The 13,686-nt window shown below is 45.4% G+C and overlaps 1 protein-coding gene across 4 annotated transcripts in view; it reads left to right on the top strand.

The window, feature by feature from the left end:
• LOC106610549 (ETS-related transcription factor Elf-2) overlaps positions 1-11,493 on the top strand; it is a 32,263-nt gene extending 20,770 nt beyond the window's left edge. For 2 of the 4 annotated variants that reach the window (XM_045723085.1, XM_045723086.1), the window contains exons 4-11: positions 4,554-4,679; positions 4,907-5,095; positions 7,344-7,430; positions 7,622-7,814; positions 8,089-8,484; positions 8,642-8,816; positions 9,394-9,639; positions 9,860-11,493. In XM_045723085.1, the coding sequence (XP_045579041.1) occupies positions 4,554-4,679; positions 4,907-5,095; positions 7,344-7,430; positions 7,622-7,814; positions 8,089-8,484; positions 8,642-8,816; positions 9,394-9,639; positions 9,860-10,210 (1,763 nt within the window). In that variant the 3' untranslated portion in view covers positions 10,211-11,493. The other 2 variants (XM_045723087.1, XM_045723088.1) reach the window with 2 other exon arrangements.
• Positions 11,494-13,686: the final 2,193 nt, after the last annotated feature.

The raw sequence follows: 13,686 nt of genomic DNA, 5'->3' as shown, positions 1-13,686 counted from the left end.
ACTTGACATAGACACCCCACACCAGTTTACAGATGCTATTTTCATTTGGGGAGATGTACATTATTTTCAACACCTTCATCCACAATACTACAGTCACTCACAGCTTTGGTCTGGTTGCTAGGAAACTCAGAAAGCAGATATATAAGGCCTGTCTGCCAGTAGACATCACCCTCTTGTGGCTGTCCACTGTAGTACATAAAAAGTCCACAAGTGTACTGTTTGGAAGTTGTAAACATGTGTTGATTGCTGTTGTGATTCCACTCTTATTATTATTTGACCCTGCTGGTCATCTATGAACATTTGAACATCTTGGCCATGTTCTGTTATAATATCCACCCGGCACAGCCAGAAGAGGACTGGCCACCCCTCAGAGCCTGGTTCCTCTCTAGGTTTCTTCCTAGGTTTTGGCCTTTCTAGGGAGTTTTTCCTAGCCACCGTGCTTCTACACCTGCATTGCTTGCTGTTTGGGGTTTTAGGCTGGGTTTCTGTACAGCACTTTGTGAGATCAGCTGATGCAAGAAGGGCTTTATAAATACATTAGTTAGGCAAAAAGGTTAGGCAGACAGTTTATAGCCTATAGTTAGTTGGACAAGGTGGGAAAACCCCCCACACCAAACGCATGTAAAAAGTAAGGTATTTATTTCATTATTTTTGAAGTATTCTCTTTGGAAAGGAGTGTGGTCCAGCCAGGTAAGCAGACAGACAACGGTGTGTGCACATTCCCTCAAAGTTTCTAAAGTAGTCAGCCTACTGTACCATCCTAAACATATTTTTATTTTTTAACTCCTTGTTTTTCTTCCCTTTTTAAATTCCGTCATTGGTTGCTGAAACAATGACCTGTGCGAGTGGCTGAGTGCTGTCTGGGGCGTAGACTTGGTGTTAGACTCCAATCAGAAAACTAACCCATTAAAGTGGATGACCTAAGTACCTACATGCTCTGGCATCAATCTAAACATTTCTGCACTCTGTACCTCAGCAGACTTTCATTTTTAGTTACTTTAGTAAGAGATTTTTTAAAATCAGGTTTATATCATTCCTACTTAGCCTAAGGTCGTTTTGCTATAATGCAAATGAAGACACTTTTATATGCTCTTAAAATATTTATTCCTTGAGTTTAATGTTCATTGTTAGGAATGCAATACATACATTATATTAATGGTGTCTTAAAATGCTCTGTTATGCTTTTTTTAATGTTGAATGCACGGGCCTATTATGGAGGAATTTTCCTTTTTTCCTGCTTTGGTTGACGTTCGATCGATGCAAGAGCAGAGATGGAAAATGAAGCGAGACATCTCACTCGCTCCTTTTTTCTGCTTCCTATACACGCAAAGAACTAAGCGGATCAGACCCAGCTGCTAATGTATTGGTGCCTATGGGAGAGCCACCCCTTAAGCAGACAGGAATAAAAAAAAATGGTTAACGGCCTGAGTGGGACATCTAAATGTATCCACCATCTTTGGCAAGAGCTCGAGAGAGAGCGGAGGATTTCCTGTGTTTAGCGCGGAAGGATACCCGTCCGCCGCGGTGTGGGGGTTGTGAAGCGGCCAGGATGAATTTGAGATTTCCTGTGGCGGCGGAGTGATCTGAGCTTTTGGCTGCCTTTGCATTTCAGTGTGAAGTCAATGTGAATCTGCAACACGGGAAGAACATGGCGACTTCACTTCATGAGGGGCCCGCTAACCAACTCGATCTGCTCATCAGAGCAGGTAACGGAATTTATTTACAACTCGTTCTACCGGCGACCGTTTGTTGACACGTTATGTGTTTATTTTAGCGACCGCTGCGCCCCCATATCCGTTAAGTAGTTTCGTGAAATAATGGAGGGCAAAGCAGGAAGTGATCACCTTGCTTAGTAACCTGCATGGCGATGTCCGCTTTTCTTCAGTCGTTCTTAAAATGTTTCAAATTACCGTTTGGCTTTGAGCACTGGAGGATTAGACCGCAATCTGCACGTAGCAGCACGTGCATATCGTGATTTATAGTTTGTTAGTCCATGTGTATCATAATAACTGGTTATTCGGGCAGAGAGGGAGCCCCGCTGAAACCAGGAAGTGTTGTAGATGTGTTGTCTTTCCTACGTCTTTGCCACGCTGTCTGAGTCGGAAGGGCATGTGGATTTATGTTTATTCCGCGTTTATCATGGCATTAAATACACAATCTGTATATATGATCTATCTATATTGAATCAGTTATGTTGTGATTGTATCCATGTATTGAAATATAGTCTATCGAAATATTTTTCCTTGTTGAATAACACATACAGCCAGTTTGTTCAAACATTGAATGACACGGAAGTGAGTGTAAACATTTAGTTGAAAGCTGTATTCTAGTCATTTTGCGACTTTTTTTCTCATCTATTTTCAGCCATGTTCAGTTTCTCTGAGTCAGATTCGGACCGTTATCTAAGTATGGGCCCAGTGGTTTATCCCGTGAAGTGTGTGGCTGCTAACGGTGCACTCAATGCTGGCTTTTGCGTTTTACTCGCTAGCGATTTTTAAGTGCAAATCGTGTCTCGTTTAAGTTCAGTTCGGCATACAAAGGTTATATATATTTTTTTTTACATTGGCTAGAGTTATATTTTCTTCCTTGATTTAACGATATTTTTCTATTATTTTTGGATCATTTCGATGGCGGAAGCATTGTTATGCATCTAGGCGGGTTGTGGCTTGATTGACAGGTACAGTTGACCAACGGCGCTCGTGAGGCGTTCGAAATCCTCCCACCAGCCAATGAGCGCTGCTAGATGGGTGGGCGTAGATTACTGATGTATCCAATGGCGTCCGGGGCGGGGAGTGAGTGACGTGGGGATGGAGACCGTCTTCACCGTCTTCGAAGAGAACTGGAGGGAAAGGCTACGCGAGTGTAAACACGGAAGTCATCGGGGACAGCACTACTTTGTGTCGGACTTGCTATTATTGGCTCGGTCAAATAGTATCAGCTTATTCTTTCTTGTCGAGAAGTAATGATGAAAATCATATTTATTCACAATCATTTTGTACTTTGAAATATGCTGCCTTTTAGACTCAATTGCCTTTGACAGATGTTAATTAATTTTCTTAAGAAATACAATGACTGAATAGGGTAGTGTAGCAGTACTATTTCAACCCGAGTCTGTACCCATCCGAATATTCGGATAACCAACCTCTCTTAACCAAACACTGACTGTTGAACGAATCCCTAGAAATATGAAAATGCATAACATTTTATTTCAGACAGACTTTTACACTTAAACCCATATGTATGATATGCTTACAGAAAAATGCATCTTAGTATGCATGTCAAATGGCTATGTTTATTTATAGCCTATGTATCTGTGTCAAAGTCTCCAGTGCCCAGCCTATGTTATGGTCTATGGTGGGTTTATTTAGGTAGTCCTGCCTGGTTTCAAGTGCAGCTCGGCCTATCAGGTGCCTATAGTAGGTTTGTTTGTGTGTGGGGCTACAGTTTGTTTGCGCTTGGGATGATGGGTAGTGTGTGTGTGTGTCAGGGTCTGAATGAGGGGGGGGGGGCAGTCTTCCTAAAGATAACCCCTCTCCCCTACCCTGTGCCTGCCTCGTAGCCTAACAAGGGCAGTGGTGATGGTAACCAGAGACGTGCTTCCCAGAGAGGGACAACAACAGGTGCTCTGGGATTGGTCCCAAATGGCACCCTATCCGCTATATAGTGCACTACCTTTGACCAGGGCCCATAGCAGGTCCCATAGGGCTCTGGTCAAAAGTAGTGCACTATAAAGGGAATAGGGTGCCATTTTTGGAAGTATCCCTGGGCTTAGTCTGGCTCCTAGTTCCTCAGAATGACTGCATACCCATACTAATAAATTGCTTCATTTTTCCTTGTCTCCTTTTCTTTGTGTAACAATTCCTAGCCCAAATGATTTACCATGACCAGATGAGCCCAAGGAAACCCTCTAGACCCCTTGTTGTAGACAGCCCATAATGAGGAAAACAAAGGCCCAGAGGTTTTTCCAGGTTGGGTCATTTTATAAGGAAAAACCTCAGGGCCCAAAGGAAAGGAGGAAACCATGACTTCTGACCAATACTTATTGTATGGTTAGTTAGTTACTTGATGCTCTGTAACATCTGTTTTAAGGTCAGTTTGACACTGTAGGACATAGTGGTAAAGAATTTGACTTTTATTTGCAGCTGATCCTACATCAGTTATGCCATAGTAACTGGAGACGGAATGGTTGCCAGAGAGAGAATGTCAGCTTTGACAGACTTTAGAAGTCCTGTGTGAAGTGTAGTAAACAAGCCATTGATGTGTCTCAAACTTTAGTTTAGTAGTAAACCGTTAATGGTGGAATGTCGACAGTGTTTTCACAATAAAAACCAAACCGTGGTAACAGTCTGAGGTAACCAAACACAACTTTTATTTCCAGTAGGATTCATCAGAACCCCTCTGTACTGTACAAGTAATGAAATGCCGACACCGGCTGTACAGACCTGCAACGGTGCCGACACCGGCTGTACAGACCTGCAACGGTGCCGACACCGGCTGTACAGACCTGCAACGGTGCATTTCACCTTCACTAACGTGTGTTTTCTGTGTTTCAGTGGAGGCGTCCGTCCATTACCAACAGTCTGGCACCAGTATCTACTGTTCTGATAAGACCATAGAGGCTGCCGAGGCTCTGCTACACATGGACTCTGTTACCAGCCTGAGAGGGGACCGCAGCCCAGGTAACTCACACACACACTCACTTGAATCTTTAATTTGTATTCACCATGCCATATTGCATCCATAAGCAGCTGAGAGACAAGAACAGAGAGACGTCATTGATGTCATAGATCTCAGATGGTTTCTTACGAATGTTGGTGTTCACACAACGTCATATCCACCAGAACACACACACACACACACACACACTGTTTCTCTCTTCTTAACGTTTTCCCTCTTGTCCCACTAGATGTGTTCATCCCGGCAGGGTGTGTGACCACCCCAGACTTCATCCACGCTGCGATGCGTCCAGACGTGATGACCGAGACTGTGGTGGAGGTGTCTACGGAAGACTGTATGGACGAGGACATGGAGGTCACCCTCATAGAGGAACCAGACGAATCAGAGCCTGACCACCAACCTGTCAGGAAGAAGAAAGGTTAGTGATGAGGACATGGAGGTTACCCTCCTAGAGGAATCAGAGCCTGACCACCAACCTGTCAGGAAGAAGAAAGGTTAGTGATGAGGACATGGAGGTTACCCTCCTAGAGGAATCAGAGCCTGACCACCAACCTGTCAGGAAGAAGAAAGGTTAGTGATGAGGACATGGAGGTTACCCTCCTAGAGGAATCAGAGCCTGACCACCAACCTGTCAGGAAGAAGAAAGGTTAGTGATGAGGACATGGAGGTTACCCTCCTAGAGGAATCAGAGCCTGACCACCAACCTGTCAGGAAGAAGAAAGGTTAGTGATGAGGACATGGAGGTCACCCTCCTAGAGGAATCAGTCTGACCACCAACCTGTCAGGAAGAAGAAAGGTTAGTGATGAGGACATGGAGGTCACCCTCCTAGAGGAATCAGAGCCTGACCACCAACCTGTCAGGAAGAAGAAAGGTTAGTGATGAGGACATGGAGGTTACCCTCCTAGAGGAATCAGAGCCTCACCACCAACCTGTCAGGAAGAAGAAAGGTTAGTGATGAGGACATGGAGGTTACCCTCCTAGAGGAATCAGAGCCTGACCACCAACCTGTCAGGAAGAAGAAAGGTTAGTGATGAGGACATGGAGGTTACCCTCCTAGAGGAATCAGAGCCTGACCACCAACCTGTCAGGAAGAAGAAAGGTTAGTGATGAGGACATGGAGGTCACCCTCCTAGAGGAATCAGAGCCTGACCACCAACCTGTCAGGAAGAAGAAAGGTTAGTGATGAGGACATGGAGGTTACCCTCCTAGAGGAATCAGAGCCTGACCACCAACCTGTCAGGAAGAAGAAAGGTTAGTGATGAGGACATGGAGTTTACCCTCCTAGAGGAATCAGAGCCTGACCACCAACCTGTCAGGAAGAAGAAAGGTTAGTGATGAGGACATGGAGGTCACCCTCCTAGAGGAATCAGAGCCTCACCACCAACCTGTCAGGAAGAAGAAAGGTTAGTGATGAGGACATGGAGGTTACCCTCCTAGAGGAATCAGAGCCTGACCACCAACCTGTCAGGAAGAAGAAAGGTTAGTGATGAGGACATGGAGGTCACCCTCCTAGAGGAATCAGAGCCTGACCACCAACCTGTCAGGAAGAAGAAAGGTTAGTGATGAGGACATGGAGGTCACCCTCCTAGAGGAATCAGAGCCTCACCACCAACCTGTCAGGAAGAAGAAAGGTTAGTGATGAGGACATGGAGGTTACCCTCCTAGAGGAATCAGAGCCTCACCACCAACCTGTCAGGAAGAAGAAAGGTTAGTGATGAGGACATGGAGGTTACCCTCCTAGAGGAATCAGAGCCTGACCACCAACCTGTCAGGAAGAAGAAAGGTTAGTGATGAGGACATGGAGGTCACCCTCCTAGAGGAATCAGAGCCTCACCACCAACCTGTCAGGAAGAAGAAAGGTTAGTGATGAGGACATGGAGGTTACCCTCCTAGAGGAATCAGAGCCTCACCACCAACCTGTCAGGAAGAAGAAAGGTTAGTGATGAGGACATGGAGGTCACCCTCCTAGAGGAATCAGAGCCTGACCACCAACCTGTCAGGAAGAAGAAAGGTTAGTGATGAGGACATGGAGGTTACCCTCCTAGAGGAATCAGAGCCTGACCACCAACCTGTCAGGAAGAAGAAAGGTTAGTGATGAGGACATGGAGGTTACCCTCCTAGAGGAATCAGAGCCTGACCACCAACCTGTCAGGAAGAAGAAAGGTTAGTGATGAGGACATGGAGGTCACCCTCCTAGAGGAATCAGAGCCTCACCACCAACCTGCCAGGAAGGTTAAGATGACTCTAAGACAGAATAGAATACTGGCTATCCACTGAGAAATCAAGAAACTTTCCATAATACAACCCAAAGATGCTGGCTGTTGATTAAGATGCTGGCTGTTGATTAAGATGCTGGCTGTTGATTAAGATGCTGGCTGTTGATTAAGACTAAGTAATGCTAAAGAGCCTAAATGGTTTTAATGATAAAGGTACTATAAAGATAATGATGGTAAATAGGACTGACTTGTCAGACTGACTGTATCTTGTAGACAGGATGTTGACGTTAAATAGGACTGACTTGTCAGACTGACTGTATCTTGTAGACAGAGCGCCATCTATTGGCATATTGGGAGATTGCACGCAAAGTGAAATGCTCATGTCTTCGACTAATGTCAATTGATTTGATTTAGTTTGAACAACTTTATTGGTCTGTTTGTCTGTGTAGCGGGGAGGAAGCCAAAGACTCACCAGCCTGCTGTGTCCAACGGATCACCGGACCTCGCCATCAAGAAGAAACCCAGAGAAGGAAAAGGTGGGACACACCAAATATATAGAAAGGACACATGCATCAACTCCTAGGATTTCATGTGTTGACTAGGGGTTTGGACTTCATTTTCCCACAACCATATTCTTTGTGAAGTTAACCTGTTGTTTAAGCCTGTAAACTTAGAGAGAGGGATACATATTGTCTCCCTGTTGACCTGTCTGTCTCTGTTCCCCCAGGCAGCACCACGTACCTGTGGGAGTTCCTGTTAGACTTACTCCAGGACAAGAACACGTGTCCCAGGTACATCAAGTGGACTCAGAGGGAGAAGGGCATCTTCAAGCTGGTGGACTCCAAGGCCGTGTCCAAGCTGTGGGGTAAACACAAGAACAAACCTGACATGAACTATGAGACCATGGGACGGGCTCTGAGGTGAGGGCTTACCCAACAACCGTCTAGCACTTGAAATGGACTGGCATTGACTGTGAAAGAGGGTTTAAGCTGAGTTAGATTTGTTGGTTGTGGGAATACTGTTGGTTGGATGAGTTCCTCTGAGGAACATTAGTGTTTGTGTTTTTGTCAGTTATGACCGGCTGGATACCACTTCCAGTTCAGTCTGAACTTTACCATTCCCCCTCCTCTCTCCCTATCCCCTCTCCTCCCTCCTCTATTTCCCTCCCTCTCCTTCCTCCTCCCTCTCTACCAGGTACTACTACCAGCGTGGTATACTGGCCAAGGTCGAAGGTCAGCGGCTGGTCTACCAGTTCAAGGAGATGCCCAAGAACATCGTTGTCATCGAGGACGACAAGGCCGACTCCAGATCGGACGATCTTATTGGCTCAGAGAAGTCTTACCACGAGAGAGTCCTGCCCTCGTCGGAGACGATACTGAATGTGGCCGAGCTCGCCACGACGCCCACCATCCTGAGGGGTGTGACTAGAACCATAGTCCATCCTCCGGTTGCTAAGGGCAACAAGGCGGTGATGACGGGGGGCGGGGCGGCAGTGGGGGTTCCGACGATAGTGACCATTTCCACGGCGCCAGACGGAACCCAGACGCAGCATTCTCACACGGCCATCATCCCCACTGCCTCAGGACCCAGGTTAGAGAGACACCCTAATACTGACCCTAAAACATACAATTCACTTTGGAGGTTTTATGCTGAATGTAAAATAGTTTATCTATCTAGCGATATCTAGTAAGTTTGTATTTACAAAACTTTGTCACTGACTCCATTTTGTTATTGTTTCCGTCTCCAGGACTGTACGGGTTGCCATGCAAGTGCCTGTAGTCATGACAACGTCACTGGGCCAGAAGATCTCAACGGTTGCCGTGCAACAGGCGCCAGGGACATCGGGAGGCCAAACGACGTACCAATTGGCCAACGCCTCTCCCATCGGCACGGCAACGGGCAACGCGAACTCCCAACCGAAGGTGGGTAACCACGCTAGTTAGCTAGTTGGTGTGTCAGCTAGCTACTCTGTAGTGTAGACAGAATGGACAGCAGGCACGCCTCATACTAACCAAATCCACGATTCAAAACTTGAATCTTGGAAACCATATTATCTTTTGATCTCATGAAATTGACTACATCTTTACCTTCTACATCATAATTATTTTGCCCGCGTTGTAATCAGACCACCCCCCACTCTGTATAGATCAAGAATGTGTAGACCTGTTCTCTCCAGGTTGTGATCCAGACCATCCCCACCGCTCTGTATAGATCTAGAATGTGTAGACCTGTTCTCTCCAGGTTGTGATCCAGACCATCCCCACCACTCTGTATAGATGTAGAATGTGTAGACCTGTTCTCTCCAGGTTGTGATCCAGACCATCCCCACCACTCTGTATAGATCTAGAATGTGTAGACCTGTTCTCTCCAGGTTGTGATCCAGACCATCCCCACCACTCTGTATAGATGTAGAATGTGTAGACCTGTTCTCTCCAGGTTGTGATCCAGACCACCCCCCACTCTGTATAGATCTAGAATGTGTAGACCTGTTCTCTCCAGGTTGTGATCCAGACCATCCCCACCATGGTTCCAGCCACAGCGGAGAACGGAGACAAGATCACGGTCCAACTGGCTAAGATCATCACCATCCCAGCCCACCAGCTGGCCCAGTACCAGCAGCAGACCAAGCCTGGCCTGGGGGGCTCCCCGACGGGCAGCATCTCTCTCCTGGGCGGGACAAACTCCTGGGGGGTACGAGCCCTGCCACCTCATGTTACCATGGCTACCATGGCTGCAGGGACACAGGTGACTTAAAAAAATAGTTATTTTTATTTGCCATTTTAAGCTAGAAATTGGAAACACATACTTTGAAACATCACAAGATACTGAAATGCAAGTAAAAAAGTATTGCATTTGGGCCCAGACTTCAAATGTGTTTTTGTGTATTAATTTGTATTTATTTTTGTTACAAATTCAAACAACGTCTTCATTTATGTAATTACAAATTGTATCCCCTGTGACCAAGGTGATGAGGCTGGCTGTTCCCACAACGCTGCATCATCATCAACAACAGACACATCATATCGTCACGACGACGCAAGGTGGCGGGACCGGGACAGCAGTGGTCACCGTGACGACGACAGCCAATCAGAGCGCTCCGGTGGCGGCATCCCATATCATCAGCGGCATCATCAAGAGATCTGCCACGGCAATGAGAGAACCGCAGCAGCAAGCGAAGACGCTGACAGTTGAAACGGTGTCGGTACAGGCCCTTCCCGTCCAGACAACGTTACCGGAAGCACCGGAGATCATCCCGGTAGTCGTCCAATCAGAAGAGGTTCCGCCTGAGATCAAATCAGAAGATCCGGAGTGTTGAGGTCACAAGTACGGACACACACACACACACACACACACCTCATTGTTTGTACAGTTTTTGCCCAGATAGGAGTTTGTTCCTCTTTTTATACATGACAGTCTGAGAGACTATAAAGACCCACAACCACCTCTGATTTACCCTGGGGTGGTCTACCTTCCAACCACAGCCTCATCTCTATGGAGACCCAGAATGCATCCCAAATGGCGCCCTATTCCCTATACAGTACACTACTTCTGTAGGGAATAGGGTGTCATTTGAGTCGTACAATACTGTAGGACACCCAGCCAACATAGGAACCCAGCAATGACTTTTGAAAAGGGAAGAATGTCCTTCAGAAAAAGGGACCAAGTCAAACTTAAATCACTACATGTTCTGTTTCTGGCAGACGAGACACTAGCTAACTAAGCTACAATGAAAAACGCAAACTTAACAGACAAAACGAGAACACTAAAAAAAAGGCTCATTATAAAAACCAAAAAATGTGAACCGGTAAGGAGGGAGGGGGTTTGTATAGAAATGTTTCTGTGTACAACCAGCATTTTATTTGCCTAATCACTGTGCAGATTCCTGGTGCATAAACAAACCACACGAAAGACGGGGCTGTTCTAGGATCAGCTCTTACAAGGGGGAAATAAAAAGCGAAAGGGACTTTATATGTATATAACTATTATACAGTTTAGGGGGAATTAAATTCAAAACAAAACAACCTTAGAATGATGTTTTTATTTTTCATTCATTGTTTATAAGATAAGCAGATCTAGCTTTTTTTTGTATTACGGTTTCTTGACCTTTTGATACCTTGTACCAACACAGTGTTATAAAACAATATAGCAACACCATTCTTCTATTATAGTTTGAAGCCCAGGTCCGTGCATGTGGGTTGGTTGCAGGGTTTGGCGTCAAATCTGTTTCAATTCAGGAAGTAGACTGAAATTCCAATTCTCTTCAATGATAAAAACAAAATAGCATCGTCTGAAATGGAATTGACTCCAACCCTGGTTGGTTCTAGTAGGCCTTGACCACATCTACTTCCCCATGGTAACTGTCTCTAGGGTGACTGCCTGCAGCTTTTGTAAACGAAAGCTCGCCAGCATGAACTTCTCGTCAGCCATCTTGGCTCTGCCCCCTACATTTGTTAGTTGTATGAAGAGGGAGAAAGCTGTTCGGACTGAACTAGTTTGTATATTCAACATTTGAAGTATATTCTATTTTGTTGTACTCTTGTTTCAAAGTGTATTCAAGTAGATTTTACTGAAATATAAAAAAAAAACATTTGAATTAAACTATTTTCTGTTTTGTCTTTTGTTTAATGAAATTATGCTCTTCCAAAGGCGATGTTCCTGCATTTGCGGTAAATGCTCTTGTTGGCTCAGACATTGGCCGTGTTAGAGAGAGACACACCACCAGGAAGCCTTCTCTCTGGGACCTGTTCCACTCTACATGCAGTGAAATACAACTAGTTCTAGTCTCTGTTGTATTTCACTGCATGTAGGTTGGAACAGGTCCCCTCTCTCTGACGGTTTTGACGCTCTCTAACACGGCCAATGTGGTTGCAGGGATTCTGTTTTTAAACAGTTCCATTCAGCATTTAACCACCAGGGTTTAATGGGAGGCAACAGACTGGCTTCAATGGCTCAACTGGTTGGTGCAGAGTTGACTATTCACCACCCGCCTGACTTCCAAACGACTGCAATGTACTTAGTTGTAATTCAGTGTGTAGATGGAGTACGGTACCATTTAATCAGACTTCTAGACGTTACTATGTTGTAGTTAATATCCACGTTTCACTTGCTGGTGATGATGGTTAACTAGTTCTAAATGGATTGTTCCACAACTTACCACCAGGGGGCATTGGATGGCATTTAAACTGGTGAGGTAGAAAGTGATTTATAATGCCTAGAACACCACACAGAGACAGAAAAGAATGGCAGATTATTTTATTGCACATAGTCTGACAGCTTGAATATAAAACTACTGTCCTGCATGTTATCCTGGGACTGATGCTCATGGACTGGAAATAACAGTATGCATGTAGTCTTGTGTGGGTCAGTTGGTACGTGGCACCATGGTTTCCCACAGGGGCCACCCATACAATGTATAGACACACTACTGTAAGTTTGCTTTGGATAAAATACATCTAGATACTTTTTATTACAAATTAAATGTACCGTGGTGGTACGCTCACCCCCAGCTGAACGTTCAGATAGAAATATGCTATGTAGAACAAACATGCATCTCTGACATATACAATAAGGAATCACATTGGCTCTATTTAGTGGTATTTCTATCTGCAACGTTCAATAACGTGTTTGTACTGAACATGGCCCTGGTACAAGTAGGTATTAATGACACACCTGACCAGTATTAGACCAGAAAAGGACAGATACCCACACAGTGCATTTGGAAGTATTCAGACACGTTTACTTTTTCCACATTTTGATTCTAAACTGTATTACTTTTCATCAATCTACACACAATACCCTGTAATGACAACCTGTTTTTGCTTTAAGACATTTTTGCAAATTTATTACAAATAATTCATAAGTATTCAAACTCTTTACTCAGTACTCTGTTGAAGCACCTTTGGCAGTGATTACAGCCTCAAGTCTTCTTGAGTATGACGCTACAAGCTTGACACACCTGTATTTGGGAGTTTCTCCCATTCTTCTCTGCAGGTCAAATGTATTTATATAGCCCTTCTTACATCAGCTGATATCTCAAAGTGCTGTACAGAAACCCAGCCTAAAACCCCAAACAGCAAGCAATGCAGGTGTAGAAGCACAGTGGCCAGGAAAAACTCCCTAGAAAGGCCAGAACCTAGGAAGAAACAGGCTATGAGGGGTGCAGATCCTCTCAAGCTCGGTCAGGTTGGATGGGGAGCGTCGCTGCACAGATATTTCAGGTCTCTCCAGAGATGTCCGATCAGGTTCAAGTCCGGGCTCTGGCTGGGCAACTCCTGCGTTGTCTTGGCTGTGTGCTTAGGGTCGTTGTCCTGTTGGAAGGTGAACCTTCGCCCCAGTCCGAGGTCCTGAGTGCTCTGGAGCAGGTTCATCAAGGATCAGTCTGTACTTTGTTCTGTTAATCTTTGACTATTCTTCCAGTCCCTGCCACTGAAAAACATCCCCACAGCATGATGCTGCCACCACCATGCTTTACCATAGGGATGGTGTCATTCATGCCAATGAGTTCAATCTTGGTTATCATGGTCACAGTCCTTTAGGCAAACTCCAAGCGGGCTGTCATGTGCCTTTTACTGAGGAGTGGCTTCCGTCTGGTCACTACCATAAACGCCTGATTGGTGGAGTGCTGCAGAGATGATTGTCCTTCTGGAAGGTTCTCCAATCGCCACAGAGGAACTCTGGAGCTCTGTCAGAGTGACCATCGGGTTCTTGGTCACCTCCCCGACCAAGCCACTTCTCAACCAATTGCTCAGTTTGGCTGTGCGGCCAGCTCTAGGAAGAGTCTTGGTGGTTCCA

This window comes from Salmo salar, chromosome ssa08, assembly GCF_905237065.1.
Source record: "Salmo salar chromosome ssa08, Ssal_v3.1, whole genome shotgun sequence".
Taxonomy (NCBI): Eukaryota; Metazoa; Chordata; class Actinopteri; order Salmoniformes; family Salmonidae; genus Salmo; species Salmo salar.
Note: the sequence above shows the minus strand (reverse complement) of the source record. Positions and strands in the feature narration are given on the sequence as shown.